The following is an 18452-nucleotide window of genomic DNA, read 5'->3' on the forward strand; positions in this document are numbered from 1 at the left end:
CATTAATACACATACGGAAGAGGGACCAAAAGCCACATCAAATACTATTTTTCTGTCAAGAAGACACGAAGAACCTGACAGACTGGAGCTCACCTTGGCAATACAGAGACGGAATGTTTAAGAACCTTTCCACATGTAGTGCAAGGAATCTTGAGTAATGAAATCCAGAGCGTGATCCAACTGTCAACAGAGCAGCCAAACATTCAAATGTCAAAAAAACCTTAGCATTTTGAAATTAGCTTCCTTCAAAGTAAAATCAAAACTAGTTCCTAAGACGACTACAAGATGATAAAACTTGAAAATATTCTCATGATCAAAGTTGGATGCATACTTGTGCACAATAAAACAACATCCACAGTGGACAGACAACACTGCATCTAAGTATTAATGATAATATTGAATCGTTTTGTTTTGTTGATCCCTGATGGGGAAATGCTTTCTCTGCATTTGACCCATTCATTCTTCCACATAGTAGGATGTACACTACAGTATAGTAGTTGTGCAGTTGTGCAGTTCCCAGGGAGCAGTTTGGGGGTTAGGCGCTTGCTTAAGGCACCTCAGCCATGTACACTGGGTTGACCCTTTGGATCCAAAGCTGCTTCTCTAACCACTTCACCGCACCTCCCACAGAGATGCAGTTTGGGAGAAGAATTTTTCGACTACACAGGAATTGAAACTGACAGTGTTTAATCTGAAGTGCCAACACAGTTCTCAGAAATATGTGATTTCTCCCAAAAGTCCCTTACAGGATGGAGCTGAAAAAGCCATGCAGCTCCGAGTACACACTGCTATTAGGCCTCACAGAATCCCCTCAACCTGCCTTATAGCCCATTACTGACACCAACTAATCACTCGAAAGTCAACTTGTCTCTGGGCAAATTCCTTGACTCTGCTGAACACCACATCACAGTGGTGTAAGAATTTACACCCAGAGGCTATATTTTTTCTTCCCTGCTTGTCTGGCAGCTGCATAACACGCCCAGCATCCACCTCTGAGCAGCAGCAGCAACCTTCACAATGAGGAACAAGAGCTGAAGTAGAGCTGTAGGTCTGGGAGTGAACAGCTACGTGTGGAGGTGGTCTCAAGAGATTGACTTCTTTAAAACAGAGGACTTTGACAGAGCCCCCATCGTGTCGTAACACTCAAGAAAGCAACCACTCACACGTCACCCCGTCAAAATGTCAGACGCCCTTCTCATTGTACGGAAACTAAAACAAAGTGCATGTTTCTTGTTGGACAGTACCACGGCACGGGGGGCAGAGGGGGGGTTATTTGGCGTTTGAGTGGTGCTTGTTTAAGAACGGCGACCCATTTCCTCTTTGTGTGGACCGCAATTGTTATCACATACGCGGCAGTCGATGCTGTGTGAACCGGAGCAGGCCTGCGTCTGCGTACGGTTACCGACTGCTCCTACTTCCACTCCGAGTCCTTGCTGACGTCAGGACCTTCTACAAACTTTTCAAAGTTAGAAAACTTTTGGTCTGACCTGAGCGCGTGAGTCCTCTCCGGTCCGCGGCCCCCCTCGAACGGTGAAAACCGGAGTTGTCGCGCGGTTTTCAATTAGTCCCCGACAGAATGCAAAGATTTCAGCAAAGGGGAAAGGCCAAAAAAAGAGAGACTTTTTCTCGGTTCCCCTCCGTATCCGCTCTGGGTCGTGGTGCTGCATAAACCCCACCCTGGCTGGGTGCGTCGACGTACAGTGGGGCGGTGTCTAGCTAGCAGTGCCACGAACGACTGTGGTCAACGGTAAGTATTTAGTGTTAATCAAGCAGTTAAGTGTCCTGTCCAGTGGAAACGTGGTTAAAATTGCAATATATTCCTTGTACTGTAATATTAACTGAAAAAAAAATAGCCAGTCATTATAAAAAACGCATAATTTCGGAACTAGAATACCTCTCATTCGACAGCCATTTGAGGATCTTTGAGTTTGTCTATGAGTGTTTTATCCAGACAGTCAAACTGAAATGACATTTCCAGCCTATTTGATACATTAGTACACAGATGGAAGAAACAGCTAAAGCCAAACTGCCAAGTAGAGGCAACAAATCTACATTGGTGCACACCTTAGCAATGCAAGAGGAATGTTAAAGAGCCTTTTTTATTTATAGTCTCAAACCCTGCTCACGATCCAACATCAGCTTTCCACGGAGCAGCCAGGCTTTCAAATGTCACTGAGATGACTCAAAGTCGTGGCAAAAATCCAACACGGACGCTTGCACAAGGTATGTAAGAGAAAGTGGCAGTGGTAAGAATGAGAATTTAGGTTTCCACATCACATCGGTAGCGCTAACTCTTACATCTGGCTCATTTTCCTGAATAAACAAACACACAGGTGTAATATTTTAATTTAATTCGTTAAATTGGGTTCTCTGTGTCAGCTTCTTTTGTATTTCACAGTGATCACTTAGTGGTTGGAGGGTATTTGGATCAAAACTGCTTATTAACATTGACATCTGCATTCTGATGGATTTTGGAAGACATGATTTACTAATACTTATAATTATAATAACAGGTGACTGACTTACTAAAGGCTTGTTACAAAAATACATTACACAATTTATTCAAGTCATAAGTGCAAACGCCAAAAGTGTGAAAGAATTTGTGCTTTAATAATAATAAGAAGAAGAACATTAACAGAGAGTCCTCATTGTTGGTGCTGTTAATTGGTGTTGATCATATCTGACAAAAAATAAACCAGTAAATAAAACTGCTGTAAGAATGGGAACAGTTATTAAATAAAACAGTGAAAATAATTGAAATTAAAGTCAGTTGAATGTTTTTTAACCATTATAATGTTCATAACTGTATTACTAATAGATCAGTCGTTTCATTACCAAAGTGTTTGATATAAATTGGGAACATATGAGTCAAACAAAAGAACTAGAACTATTAATATTACGCTACAGTTTTGATTGAAAGTCTAATGGCCACATTGTGATTTGTACATTTTTACTATTCTGTGTTTCGCACACAGCCGGTCAAAGTCAGGTATGAATGGGTTAGAGGTCATATCATAATTCCTCTGCAGTGATGTCAAGGAAGTGTTAAATATGTAGAAATGGTGCCATCATGTGGCGCTTCTCGGACACAGGGAAATGCACAGCATTTCTGCTTGTGTGCTTTATAGTATAAACTTTGACACTTGACATCCCCAAATGAGCACATGAATTCCCCAGAGTGACTGACAGCCGGTCTCCCAACTACCCAAATGCAGAGTATGCCTTTTTTTTTTTTTTTTGATTACACTGTTTATTTTATTTTACTAGATAATATTTTATTTTATTTTATTTTATTTAAATCAAACCTAATCTAATCTTGTGGTGTTACTTTTGCAACAAATCTACTGTGACCGAGTAATCTCCCTTGATTTTCCCTCGGACCATTAAAGCCGGTCTAAATCTAAGTCTAATCCAGGGTTCATATCCGGACTCGGTGGAGCAGTTGGTTGAGAGGACGACGGTGGCCAAACTGTCAAACAACTCCTCTCACCCACCTGTATGAGACTAATGGGGTCTTAGGGAGTTCCTTCAGCCAGACAGTGGTGCAACCACAGAGCAAGAGGGACCACAGCCACTGTAAACTCTTTAACATCAGCATTTCTTAGCCATGCTGCTGACTTTCCTCCGCACCTAAAGGACCACGGACACCCCCTGGACAATACATCTGCCTGCATCTCAGGAATGTTACTTATATATTTTGTCATTTCTGTTCAATAACACTGTGTTTTAAATGTTCTAGCATCCCTCAAGGTTTTCTGCATTTAAGCATAAAAATGACTTGAACATTACCAGATCGTGTCATTTCTGTGCAATATCTGTTTTCTTAAGAGCAATACTCCTCTTAAAGTGATGCCCACTCTGTATATCCAGCCTCTGCCACTTCAAACACTGTTCTCTTTTTCATCTAACTCTCCTGTGGTTGTTCTTTCACCAAACTGTAGGTAGTTGGTTGCTTAAGCTTGATACATCACCTGTAAACATTTCTTGTACATTTGTTAATGTATTTTCTTGCACATTGTTGTTTTGTGACCTTTTTTTTTTTCCATTGCCCACACAATGTAACACCGTACATTTCCCCTTGCAGATCAATAAAGTCATGTTACCTTAAATTTAATGTCTTTTTTAAATATATGTAACAAAATCAGAGTATTTTACACCTGTTTTCATTAACATATTGTAGAAGTGACAATGCACTTGACTTGAATCTTAAGAATGCCATTTCAACAGTGAGACTATGGGCTTGTTTCGCTGTCAATACATTGACTGGAATCTAATTTGGCCTTGAACTTGTAGTCCTAGAGGTGCACTTACTTTCCTACCCCACTGATATGTAATCTTGGCTCATTTTTCCAAAAACAATCAACAACAATAACAAAAAAACAAATACACAAGTGTTTCTGTTTCATTTGTTTAACTGGGTTCTCTTGGTCTACTTTTCAGGCAACATGTAGAGTACTGTATTTTGTACTTTCAACGATAAATAATCATACTGACACCACACATGTTCAATGTCCATTTATTCAGAATCTATGTGTTTATACAAATTGTTAAGATAAAATTCATCTGATGAGACCTCAGTACATTCATATCTATATAGAATAAATAATCTTACAGTTTGTACTGTACATTGCCATCAACACTGCAAAAGACCATGTGATCTCTGAGACAGGCTGTACAAACATGGACCACACAATTAATGTTGCAGTCATACCCACTCACAGCGGCACGGTTTGAAGCTGGTATGAGCTGTACAATTAAAAAGAATCTGTACATTATTGGATGAAAAGCTTTGTCTACAGTTTATACATGCTTGTTGTAAGGCTTCTCAAGAATTAAGTCCCCTTTACTACAACTGTTCTGACTGATCCATGTGTTCAAGTCTATGAGCCAGTCAAACAATCAACAGGAACATAAACACAACAAGACTGTCATTTTTAAGGCTGATATTTTTTTTCTGCCTGAGCTCAACATTAGTCATTTTGTTTTTTTGTCACTGCTAGATGCAGCTGTTGTCAAGTCAAAGAAATGTCAAATACTAAACAGAAAAAAGAAACCACATTGGGACAATGAGCAATGAGAAAAATGTGGATTGTAGCATTTAAATATCAATTTAATGTCCTATAGTTTCACTAAATAAAGCCCTTCATGTTAAGGCTCAAATATGAATGAATGTAGTACACTGAAACTAAGACAACACCACTGGAATACTGCAGTCCCCATGTACAGCAGCCCTGACACTAGTTTATATTGTGTTACAGTTTGGCATAATGAGGAGAGGCAACGGTCGTACTAACTGTAACAATCACTACAACTCTTACATAAGGGTCATACAGTATATACCATTAAACGATATATTATTGTCTGTTTGCACAAACCCCTGGTCCTTCGACTGTCCATCACTTCCTCTGCACTCTAGTGTCTGTAAAACCAGAGTAAGAACTGGAGAAAAGCTGGATTATATTTGTAGGATGAGTGAGGATGCTGAAATGCTTTGTCCTTCCATGTACATACGTACGTACGTACATACATACATACGTACATACGCACATACAAACATACGTACATACGTACGTACATACATACATACTTACGCACGTACATACATACATACATATGTACGTACGTACATACGTACATACATACATACGTACATACATGAATGCATGAAGGACAAGGGTGAAACTTTGCAGCATAAACTTGTGTAGGGTAGATTTGTCAGTCATCACTATGATATTAAGTCCCATGTGTTCATTCTCAACAGAATTGCTTCGTTTTCTTCACTGATGGAAATGGCTAAACATCCTGATGTCAGCCACTGTGTCCGCTGAGCAACATTACAATAAGAGCAGCTTGCAAACACCATAAATAATGTTGTCACAGCAACGTTTTTCACCAAACTTCAGCATTACTTGTTTTCTCCGATTTGTCAAATGGTCTTGATATGTATATATGTGTATGCAATTAGGGAAAACACTTGTAGTCTTACCAAGTGGTCTGGGAAAAAAAACAGGACGTCAGATTGATCATCTAGTCTGCAAAAACGTCAAGTCTAGAAGGATGTCTTCAAATAGCTTGTTTTGTCTTCAGTTCCCAATTTTCAGCAGGTATTGAGACAGAGAGAATTTGGTATTTTTGACCGATTATTTAAATGATACGACCATTACCCAACATTTCCTGATAATAAACTTATCAAATAGTCAACTAATTGTTTCACTGACAAAAATAAATGAAAAACTAAAATATTTGTTTCAGTTCATCTCCTCATGTTGTTTTCCATCATAACTGATGTCTTAAGTAGACGTGATGAAGAACTCACTGTGTCAGATCACAACAGGTTTAGACATGGCATGACTACAGCAGTCTGCAGACTGAGAGGATTCTGCAGCCTTCACGGTAGAGCAGTATTTTGTGTCTCAAGTCCCACTGTTCCTGATGTATGGTCATGAGGTTACGTGACGAACCTGTCGGGTCTGGAAAGAAAACTGTCTTTTCATAGAAAACTGAGGTAATGAACACAAACCATAAGGCTCCATCACATGCTGTGGCAGCAGAACCATTTTGATTCATAAACACAGTGGAGGCCCACTCCTCTTTGTCCTTTTCAGCAGGAGGCCTACAGCCACATGAACTTATGTCCAGCTTAGTGTCACTGGCTGGAAGCTGCAAACTTAATATCTGCAATACTCAATTCTAGCGTGTGCCTCTGCTCCTCCCAAATCCTGTCTTTTTTGCACAAGTGCAAAGGTAAAATATATAAAAATGTAAACTATGAAATAAGGGACTGCTAAAACTAACTATTGAGGTGAAAATAGGCTCTGGTCAGATGTGGAATTTACTGTCCCATTGTATTGCATGTTGACGACAAGTGGGTGACACAGGAGTGTCCCCAGCTGTCCACAGTCCTCTCCTGGACACTTCAATAACACACTTCTCCAAACTAATTAATTAACTGAATAATTCTGAAGGCAACCCCCGCCCTCTCTTGCTAGCCATCACCTCTAGAGTCGTATTATAGTTGTTACAGTTTCCAGACTGTTGGACCTTGATAACTGTCAGAAGTAGAGCAGTGCTCTCAGTTGCTGACAGTGGTCTCTGGGCCAGCTGCGGCTGCAGGGATGCGAGGCATCTTCTTGGCAGGACTGGGGATATGCTGGAGGAGGAAAACAGACCAGACCATCAACGTCATTAACCAATTGCTGGTTTCTAACCATTCATATCTGCTCTTGACCAAGATCTTGACTGAAAAGATCAATTCCTGAATAGCAAATTTCAAGTAGAGTGTGAATCTGGTCTTTGCCTGACTCCTAACTTTCAGCTGATCTAAATGGTCAAAGAGTTTGCGTGAAGTTAGGGTTTATTGATCAGTATATGTTTATATGTGTATATGTTTATTCTATCTTATTATACTTTAACTTAGAATATATTTCCCTTGTGCCCCATTTATGTTCAGTATTTTTATTTTTTTCCAATTACATTGACTGATTAGATAAGATATGTGCCTATACACCACATGCATCTTTTAACGGTTTCCTCTCTTACAGAAAACACCTTGAATTGCCTTGTTGTTGAAATACCAACAAACCTGCCATGCTTTGAAACCAATACACAAGCCAACACTTGAAGGCCACTGCATGTCAAGCATTTAAACAAACAGTACTGACAGGGCTGGAAGGAATGCACACTTCTGCAAATTAGGGCTGGGTATGGTTTGAGATGTTTCAATACTGCTGCTGCTGCTGCTGCAATAAATTCCCCAACAGTGACCTGTACTTGCCTCTAACCTCCGCTTTATATAGTCTTGGTTAATCCTGTTTTAATTGGCACTAATTTGCACCTTCCGTTTTCACTTATGCTTATTCATACACAATTTTCATTTGCCGATTATTTGGAGTCACTTTGCAGTTTATTTTTGTTGTTGCCAATGATGCGCAGCAATTCCTCCTTCCTGATGTCTTGCTGTAAAAACTGTTACCGCAAAATATATAACCCCTGTGCTTACTGGCAAGCTTTAAAAATCAAACACACAGTTTAAAAAAAAAAAAAAAATCACTGTCAGCATTTCCTCAATTTTCCACATCAGCACGTGTTTTGGAGACATTTATTGCCCCCAGAGGGAGCTGTGTGGGCCCAATAAATGTCCTCAATTGATGCCATTTGAGTTGAACACAACAAGTCTGAAAACAAGCATGCTGCTTGTTTTCTATGCTAATGGAGTCTGCATGCTGCTGCTGGTGTGGAGGCATTCAAACTCAGCACATCAGCACACTGATGAGTAAACAGCAAACCCATACTTTTTATTCTGGACTTAAGTCGCATTACATCGTTTACCTCAGTGGCAGTGCTCGAGCGCACAACTTCTGGCTCTGCTGAGAGGTCGTCGTGCAGGGGCCTGCGGGCGTATTCCCTGCGGTGTTTGTCGTCCACTCGTGTCAAGTACCATGTGCCTGGAAACAGTTCCTCCACTGAGCCTCGGGGGACATAGCTGGCTGTATGGACAGAAAGAAAAGAAAAGAGATGAGTGTATAGTCTGCATCTGAGCAAGTGGTTTACGTCTTTGGAACATTCCAGAATGTCTGCTACCACTTCACTGATTTTGTTGCAGTGTGTGTACTGGCAATGTGGACTTAAGATTAGGATGGAGCCAACATTTGATACTCACCATTTTATCTTGTTTTTTTTTTTTTTAATACACTTTTGTTAAAAAAGGGCAGGGTGTAAAGGAATGGACTGTTTTCATTCAGCTCCAACATTACAGATGGACTGTGTAGCAGCATATTACAAAACATGAATGGCCCTAAATGTCCTTACAACCTCTCTGCATTACACGATAAAATCAATAGCAGGATGTAAAACTTCCGCAGCCGAGATAAGAGAGATTGTCAGGGAAGTGGGACTATTTGGTTAAGGTACACACAACATGAGTGCAACATCGATGGCCTGAAGCCAGCCAGGAACATATGTTTAATACAGCTCTCTTCTCTCCTCCTTGGCCTCTACACGTACACTGTCCCATCTAACTAAAGGTAACAACTCTTTAGTTAAAATTAACCAAAGAGCTGCACAAGTTTCTTCTTCTTCTATCGGAAGAGAGAGAGAGAGACTCATAATGATCAATCAATGTCAATCATGTTTCTTCTTGCAGTGGACTACAGTTATGACTGCATCAGCCCCGTGATAGCTCACAGTGAATTACTACAGCCACAAAGGTGTCTCAGTTTGTGAGTCATTGTCAAGTTCATTCTCCATTATTTAGGGATCAACAGATGTACTCCACTCTCCCCCCACCCCCAAACAGCCAATGTGTTCAGTAAAAATAGACACACAAAGAAACTGAACACTAACTCAAAAGGAGCTTCTTTGTAGATTAAGAAGCAATTCTAATATCTACAGAATCATACGCGGGCAGCAGTGAAATCAGGTCGTACCTAAATGGTGTGTCTCCTCCCTCAGCTTCATGTTCTCAGAGAAGACAGCAGGAGAAACCTTGTTCCTGGAGTCCAGTCTGGCCTTCAGGTCACTCAGGCTGGACACGAGTTTGTCCAGACTAGAGCCTGACACAAACAATCAATAGATAAGAACATGTTCCTTTCTACAGTTTTACATTGACTACATTCAAATTTTGTTCACGTATGAACTAAAAAGTGCCTGACTTACCGGGGGTGTGGTCCTGTGTGACTCGCAGGGAATACAGAGTAGCAGCAAACCCTGAACCATAGGAGAAAACTCCAATCCTCTGTCCGGCTATCTGTGATGATGTTTTCCTACAATAACACACAAAACAGATTCTTCTTACACACTGATACTTTTCCTCACTTTTTTGTCCCTCTTTTCTATGTAAAAAACTTCAAAACATACATTACAGTGCAAAATATTGTATTTTTAGATTCTTGTTTAACAGGACTACAATCTGAATGTTTTCTATGTTAATCTGTGGCTCTGGAATTCGAGGAAGACAAATAATGTGTTTTAGAGTTTTAATTCAGTTTTTCCAGGTCGGTTTTCCCACACATTAAACACATCAATGCTTTGTTAGGAAACAGCAGGTGAATTAATGCAAGTCAGGAAAACTCTTATACGTACTGTGCAATGAGTGATGCCAGGCAGCCATAGACAGACGGGGTGTACATGTTTCCGTTCAGGTTGGAGACCAGCAGAGAGAGCTTGGTCTTCCTCTCAAACAGATCTGCACTGGCCTTCATGAAGGCCTTCTCCACATCCCGGTCAAAGTAGGTCTCCTCTGGCCGAACATCTCTGGAAACAACACACATGCCATGAGCAAATTTTGTGTGTGAGCTGGAGTTGTGCTTCTGCTCATTTCAAGAAGTTACACCAAGGGTTTAGTCAGTAAAAAAGAAAAGTGACGGAGCGACTAAATATGACTACAACAAATTGACTTTTGATACTGGGCCAAAGATGAAATCAAAAAATAACTGAGAAAATATATGATGGTAGGTAATGAAGGTGAGAGGGGAAGAAGAATTTTTTATAAAAAGTTCAGGACCTGTGTGTTGTCCAGCTTTTTTTTTTTTTTTTGAGAGTACCTGAAGGCGTCCAGGCCAGTGTACGGTCCCGTCTCAGTGTTGGGGCTGGGATCTACCAGGAAGTCATTCAGCATCAGTCTAGCCAACGACTTCTGTACCAACTTGCAGTAGGGAGAGTGGAAGACTAAAAAGCCAAAGTCCTCCAGGCTGAAATGCTTCTCTGAACCCTCTGTCAGGAAAACAAATAAAAAAAAAAAACATTGTCAGAGCTTGAAAAACATTGCTCTTTATTATGCGTCTTTAATACCATCCTGTTCTTTGACATTATATATATGGTGCATCTTATTAAACTACTTCATGGTCAATGAACTTAAGTAAACTTCTTAGCTGAGCAAGCAGTCAACGTCCTAAACCTTGTTAAGTAATTAAGTTATTATCCAGCCAGCATCTTAACTACACTCCCCTCCACAGAGAGAAGATAGAGTACCTTTACAACAGGAAGGGACACATCAATTAACATCAATTAATATGTCTGATCATGATTCTAGGTTCAAAATGAGTCAGTAAATTTGATTCATTACATTGTTTGCCCGCTACTCCTGTACTATTTCAACAAAGCAGGGAAAAATGCTTGACAATATAAACTTTTTTTTTATTTGTAAAGTTATTTGCATAAGCTAACTCCATTAGTTAAAATATTTCAACGCATGTGTTTTTTAATGCAGGAGAGAAGATGGGTAAATATGAGTGTTTGTTTAATTTTTCTCTTTTGTAGCATCAGCCGCTCTGGTTAGCATTTCTGTACGAGTACAGGCCTTTTCAAATTAAACAGGCTTTTTATGCATTTTGTTTTTCTTTAAAGTTGGTTCTGTAAAGTTACAACTGTAATATAACAAACAAAATAGCAGTTTTATGTTCATAACAGAACATCATTTTATTGCCAGATGCTGAGTCTAAAACTGCATAGTGATCTCAGAAACATCTGTACATGAAGAGACAATTTGGCCTCATCATTTTCTCACCCACCTCTTTGCCACTGTGCATGGATCTTGTTGCGATACACGGAATAACAGCGGTCCAAGGCACTCAGGTAGCACTCAATTGACAGTTTGCCGTCCACCACAGGGTATTCTGACACCATGTCTGGCTTGTAGAAGTCATATGCATGCTGCATGTGTGTTCCCCGCAGACCTGCATCGTTTAAAAAATAAATAAATTGAAAAACTGTGACCTTTGATTCCTGCTTACCTTAAAGTGCCATTAATAATCTATAACAGAACGGGCGAGGTAGACATTTTAATGTACATTTCAACACCTAATAAACACACTACCTTAATCAAAAAAAAAAATAAATAAATAAAGGACAGAATCAGAATCAGCTCAGTGCGGACCGCTTGAGGGGATTAAAGATTCAGTGACTTAGAGCACAAGTTCAAACAGTGGGAGCTGCTATACAGGTCACTGAGGAGTGCTACCTGACAAACTAAAGACAACAAAGTTCTAGGCACACTCACCTCTTTCAAAGGCCAGAGGAGCATTAGGCCCGACCAACATGGCCACCGCCCCAGCACCCCCCGTAGGTCGGGCACTTCCTGAGGCATAGACGGCGATGTCACCTGCCACCACCAAAGCATAGCGGCCTGCAGAAAAGAAATATGATACACATTACATTAGACTAAATCTGTTTAGATTTTTTTTTCCCATCCAGTCAGTTTGAATGATTTTCTTCATTGTAGCTTATTTCTAAATTTTTGTCATATCAAAATTATGTTGTGAAGCCCCACTGCAGATAGAGTAGAGTCTGCGGACACATTTCTGTGTGCAAGTGTCTTTTATATTTAATTTGACTTCATCAAAATATGCTTGTGCAGACATGACTGATCATTATGTCTGAGCTAAAACTGGTCAATGACTCAGTTATTTAATCAAAATAAAATGACACTTATGACACTTCTTACTTTTTAAATCAATCAAAACTTGCGACAAATCTGGTTCCTGCATTTCACAAGTTTTGATTTTCTAATCGTCTTTAGATTATTGTATTTACAGACAGTTTTCTGATATTTTAGAAAAGCAGCAGATAAAAAAAAACAAACAAACAAATGATGGAACATATTAACACACATACAAACAGAAATGTGCTCACTCACCGTCCCATGAGCTGGACTCAACCCAGTTGACAGCATTGAAGAGTGCAGCTGTGCCACCGTAGCAGGCGTTTGTGGTGTCAATGCCCTCCACATCTGTATTGCCAGAGTCCTCAAACAGCTGCATGATGACCGTTTTCACAGACTTGGATTTGTCTATAAGGGTCTCTGTGCCGACCTCCAGTCGACCAATGCTGTCGTAGGACAAGCCGTTCTTCTCCATCAGCCTCTGGACCACAGTCAGACACAGGGAGTTGATGTCCTCGCGGTCAGAGCAGAAGCCCATGCGAGCTTGGCCGAGGCCCACGGTGTATTTGCCAGCTGCAACACCGTCATACTGCTCCAGCTCAGTCTGGTCCACATACTGGGATGGGAAGTACAGTTCCATGGCAATGATACCCACATCTTTGGGCCATGGTCCCAAGCAACTAATCGGGGCTGAACCGGGCATCCTGAAAAAGTTGAGAGAGTTCAACATGACATTAATTTAACTGGAGTACATGAATAAATAAGTCTTGAGATATATCAATTTCCAAGTCACTTAATGCACAATCCACAAAGAGAAGCAGGTCTAAGTGCATCCAAACCACTGTTTTCATTTATCCAAACAATTAATGTTTCACACCAGCAAGCTACCAGCTAGGCTGTCCAACAATACAGTTTACAAGATAGTTTGAGTAACATTAGACACGAGTCATAGTTTGTGCCGTAATACACCTAATAGCATAGAAATCCAGTAGTTAGCGTTATTAAGCTAAAGTGAAGTTAGCCATCCAGCAAGGTTACTAAGAACACAGTGGCTAGGTAGCATGCTAGCATGTTACTATTATGTTAGTATTACGTTTATACACCAAACAACTTGCTAATTTACATAAGCCAATAATGACAAAAAACGTAGCTTTTTATACAGCTATAGACTATGCCAAAAGCCGCTAACGTATGGCATGAGCAGGACATCTTCAGACCTAACGGAGGCTAAGCTAGTTTAACATGAAGTGTGTCATGTCCAACGATGTGAGCGGTAAACAATGAGCGCACGCTGCTGTGTTTGGTTTTCTACGTGCCTAATCAGCTTCATAAAACGTGTTGTTTGGGGAACGGGGATGTGGGTGAGAGAGGAGGGGGCAAAACTGGGTGAAAGGGTAGTGGGATTTCGTGGACCTTAAGTAGTTTACGGCCAGAGGTGAACGACTGGATTCAGACACACCGACGGGACCGTTAAGCATGAAAAAGATTGGTTTGTTCAACAGAACTCTGTGCGACGGCAGTTTTTTTTTAACAGCAAGACTAGCTGGGTAGAAAAATATCTACTCGATGGGACAAATTTGACCGATAACACGAATTTGCTTCCAGACAATTTTCTATCCGGAAGATTATAGCCGACGGACCTGCTATATGTTGACCTACAACAACTTAGCTGGCTTGTGTGTTAAGTAGTTTCTCTACCTACTGAATCACGTTAAGATTGCGACTCCGTATCTCTGGTCCTAACGTTCTACAAAGATCACTCTTCACCAACAGCACAAATTGAAATCGAACCCGATTAAATCATATTATCTGAAGATGAGTCGAACGCGACTGCGTTTACGTTATGAATTCTTTCTTTTTTTTAGAATTAACCATTATGAAGCGACAGGTTCTACTTAGACCTCCTCACCTGTATGAAGTCAACTCCAGCGGAGAAGTAGTATTATTCCAGTGTTGTTTGTATCCTATTCAGTACCCTGTGACAGGCAGACGTGTATTTATACATATGACGCTGACAGGGCGACGTACACCATGCACTACGGCACCTGGCTTCACGTCCAATCGCAGCCCACGGACACCATGCGCCACGGACCCAGCAGCCTTCTAGCCAATAGGAGACTGGGGATCGAAACCACGCGCCAGGGCCGTGTTGACTGTCCAATTGCAAGACTTGTACGATGTCTGGTGAGAGAGAGCGAGCCAATCAAAGCGTGAAAGTAATTCCTGGCGCGGTAGACACATTACTGGGCAGCACCAGCGCCTCCAGCACGGTAGGAGCGTGTCCATGGCAACATGGATACATTCACCGATAAGCTCTTTGCACTTTCCTGGCATATCATTTAATAAATAAGAATAATAAGTTACGTGCCTTTACTTCCGAATACTTTTTACGAGTCCCCATTTACAAAATAAAACTTTATTAACATAACATAAAAATATAATTAAAACATCCAAAGAAAGTTCTTTCAGTGTTATATAATATTATTTTAGACATATTATCTTCTGCTTTGAGGTTCCAGTGACTTAATGTGTATACTGTATTGCTGCAGTGGGTAATTTGATGTGTAACATTACATTTTAAAAACGGTGCATAGTGTGTATTATGTTTGCTCCAAAAATATGCAGACCAACTTGTCATTTCTGGACTTTTCCTGCTGAAGAGAACATTTCGGTCACTTCAGCTTCAAGGCCATCATTTATTTCAATCAACTGATAACTCAACTCCAAGGTCAAACTGAACAACCTCAGACTTTGTGCCAACACTCTGACCCCATAAGCAGGTCAGTAAAGTTTGAAATATTAACAGCAAAATGTCACATTTGTACTTTTGGCTCATCTGAGTTCTAAGTTAGAGAGTGAAGAATGGGCTTTTAATAATGAGGCAGTAATGTCATGTAAAAAATCGAAATTGTTCCATATCTGATGCAAAGAAAAAACAGTTAGTAATTAGTTTCTCAACTTACATTAGATGTTTTAATAGTATTTAAACCACACGAGGGGGAAAGTTCCATACAGATTTTCTGCCTCCTGATCTTATTTCTTATTCTAGAATGGCCAGAGTTAATAATTCTTGCAAAATTATTATTAAATTTTTTTTTATTATCTATGACGCTCAAGTCAATCCTGCTCAGAGTCTGTTCAGATAAGAGGAAGGAGACTGCAGTCTTGCCAGCCAAGGCTCAACAGTAAGGACACTATTCACGTAACAGTGAAACTACTAAAAGGCAACACCTTAGCAAGTATCTTCCTAAATGTTGTTTGATCAGTATGAATACAATCAATCAGCTGTATTGTCCTGTCAACAATTACGAGATTAACACATCCACTGACACAGTATGTCCTACATTCCGTCTCCGTCTCACTGACACATAAAGAGAAATCCACACCCACCAGCTTTGCGTGTTCCTCATTCATGTGTGATTCACTAGTTGTTCAGTTGTAACAACAACCTAAATGGGCCTTACGTGCCTTTAAGTTTTAAATATTTCTCAGACAAACGACAAGCTTCATAAAATTATTATTTGCCCTAATGCATCATTGCACTGGGATTCTGTTTTCTTTCACTACTGTCATAGCCCAGTCTAAATCAGTTTAATACTAAGTTGAAGAAAATGGTTCGTGCTGTACAAGTCAATGTAGCAAGAGTGGGGTTGATCACAAGATTAGCACGGGTTAAGGGCATTTAACATTACTTTTCCCTCACATTTTCATCACATCCCATTTTCAGTCACTGTATAAAATAAATGTCTTTTCTAAATACAGTGGATCAGTGTTTCTATGGTCAATCAAACAAATCCAGACAAATTTAAAACATTTTAAATTTAGCCTCGTAGATTAAACTCACATTTGAATATGTTTGTATTGTCTGTCATTTGGGCTTCATACCAGAATTAAAACATTTCAGGACTGCAATGAGGCAAACAGTACAATTAATTTAAAATTAATATAAGACCGTGACAGACAAGGTTTAAGAGTTTCTCTTCAAAACATCCCGCCGTTGTAGCTGTGATCCAAAACTGCTGCTGATGTCACTTTGAGCTACACCACATCTTATCTTGTTAAAGAATCCTATTAAAAGTGACCTTATTCTTAAGGGAGCTTTTCTGGTCTTTGTTAAGATTAGTTTCAGGAGGACCCTGACACCATAGAGCAGATTAGCGTGAAGTCACCTCTCTGCCAAGCTAAGTGGTTTCATGGAACATCTGAGAAAAATCACAAAGTTTTCAGTGGCTTTTAAAACAACCATGCCAGTATAGGAAAATGTAAGCAGTTCCCTTACTTTGTGAGGCTCACTGTATCAATGCTGTTACACTATATAGTTAGCCTAATAGCATAATCCCCCAAGTCATTTTTTGACTTACTTTTACAATACCAGTAAATAAATATAATGGGTTTGCTGAAAATTCTGTTTTATCTTGTTTTCGGAAAATGTTCAAAAATTACTTAGGCAATTATGCTAGTAGGCTAACGATATGTTTGTTTTGTGCTGTTATCCTGCTTGTTTTTGCAGAGGTTAGACAAAGAGATGACTTCGATCTCTGAGCACAACCACATAAAGTAAATTTGGAGTCCCCTTAGGTTATATGCTGTAATACTGTTGGCAATATACAGAGAGTCTCATAGTTAAAGGCCTGAAAGACATTAAGAAGAACATTCAGAGGGCTGATCCAGCATGAAATCTGGTGCCTTTGCTGAAATGCATTTATTTTTGTTATACAGTATATTACAGAGTTATATAATGGCCATGTTGTGTATTTATAGCCATGAGTCCATTGGCTTCCCGATGGGTGGTCCCACTAGTCAGGTGTTTGCAACCCTCTGGTGTCTGGTGAACTTTTTGTGCTGCTACACGTTGTAGCCGCATATTGTTTTATTTATACAGTGGCATTGTCTAGGCTTTTTTAACAGAAGAGTGCCCGGGTCTTTCTTTTCAAACTGCCATGTTCTCTACCAAAGAGCACCTTCATTATACGTGATTTAACTTAAGGTTTTCTTTAGGTCTCCTGCTCCTTAAATCATGGGCCCAGCGTGGCATAGATGTGTTTTAGTTTTGGTAAAACAAAAAAATTAGCTTCCTTCCAATTAGCTTCATGTCCATGTCAGATCAGCACACTTCTAATAACATACAAAATTCTTAATGGTTTATCCCTTTATACCTGTCTGACCAATGACTCTCCTTGGGCAGTTGAGCCTGTCATTCCACATTGTAACTCAAAATCACAGGTTTTTGTAGAAAGGTTTTCCTGGAGAGAATTACTGGTAATTATAAAACATATTTACAGGTCCTTGGGCTCAAGAAAAGGAGAGGCAAAAAGTCGTTCAAATGTTGACCCCTGGGGACTTTTCAGGGCAGACATGAAGCTGTCAAATTCCATGCTAGCTGACCAGATGACTGACATTAAGGAAGTTAGGAAAGATATCAACTAAACTGCCCATCATTTATGTTCTGTAGCTAATCTTCTTTGCCTAAAGCTGTATTTGTACTTATTTGACTAATTATCCCTTAACAGCTGTGTGGTCATATTTCTCCTTTCATGTATATAGGTATAACTTATGTTTGCATGTTCTCATGTTTGTTAGTCTAATTAGTCTGGACTAACTGAATACACACAAAAGACCAGCGGGAGTTTGTTCTTACTCTCCACCTTCGTCTCCTAAAGCACATTCATATCTGAGAACCTCCCCATCGTGACTTCCCAGATCCATACATCAAACAAATGTGTTCATGCCATTTAGTCGTCCCTTTAAAAATATAGCTTCAAATAGACTCAACTTTTCCATTTTACAGAGGCAAATCAGTTCTGTGGATCACATGCAGAACCAGAATCAGACTCTGAATCTCTTTATTGGCCAAATGTACAAGGTACACAGGAATTTTACCTGGTGTATCAGTGCCACATAACATTAAATAAAAGTTAACTTAGCATGAAAGAAGAAAAAAACAATGTATACAGTTTAGAAAGATAACAAAAAAAAAAGGAAATATACATGTGATCCAATGACCAGAATAATTACATGCAAGAAACGTCTGTTGCCGTGGATGGTGCATGTAGAAATGGTTGGTGTTTGCTACTGT

The 18452-nt window shown here is 39.9% G+C and overlaps 2 protein-coding genes and 1 long non-coding RNA gene across 4 annotated transcripts in view; 1 reads left to right on the forward strand and 2 right to left on the reverse strand.

Annotated features, from left to right (window-relative positions):
* Nucleotides 1-1648, reverse strand: part of tln1 (talin 1) — a 61233-nt gene extending 59585 nt beyond the window's left edge. Inside the window, exon 1 of one of the 2 annotated variants that reach the window (XM_047569696.1) lies at nucleotides 1488-1648. The gene's annotated coding sequence lies outside the window, so the exon portion shown is untranslated. The remainder of the gene's footprint in view (nucleotides 1-1487) is intronic. The other variant, XM_047569697.1, reaches the window with a different exon arrangement.
* Nucleotides 1604-4963, forward strand: LOC124996556. Its single transcript, XR_007110866.1, has 2 exons — nucleotides 1604-1747; nucleotides 2110-4963. It is a non-coding gene; the product is annotated as an uncharacterized LOC124996556 (long non-coding RNA).
* On the reverse strand, nucleotides 4501-14448 carry hmgcs1 (3-hydroxy-3-methylglutaryl-CoA synthase 1 (soluble)). Its single transcript, XM_047569698.1, has 10 exons — nucleotides 14286-14448; nucleotides 12632-13080; nucleotides 11996-12121; nucleotides 11508-11672; nucleotides 10542-10710; nucleotides 10081-10251; nucleotides 9655-9761; nucleotides 9426-9551; nucleotides 8329-8486; nucleotides 4501-7150 (listed from the first exon to the last, which is right to left on the reverse strand). The coding sequence occupies exons 2-10, from the start codon at nucleotides 13077-13079 to the stop codon at nucleotides 7073-7075; spliced, it is 1548 nt and encodes a 515-aa protein (XP_047425654.1). The 5' UTR covers nucleotide 13080; nucleotides 14286-14448; the 3' UTR covers nucleotides 4501-7072.
* Nucleotides 14449-18452: the final 4004 nt, after the last annotated feature.

This window comes from Mugil cephalus, chromosome 19 (assembly GCF_022458985.1).
Source record: "Mugil cephalus isolate CIBA_MC_2020 chromosome 19, CIBA_Mcephalus_1.1, whole genome shotgun sequence".
Classification (NCBI taxonomy): domain Eukaryota; kingdom Metazoa; phylum Chordata; class Actinopteri; order Mugiliformes; family Mugilidae; genus Mugil; species Mugil cephalus.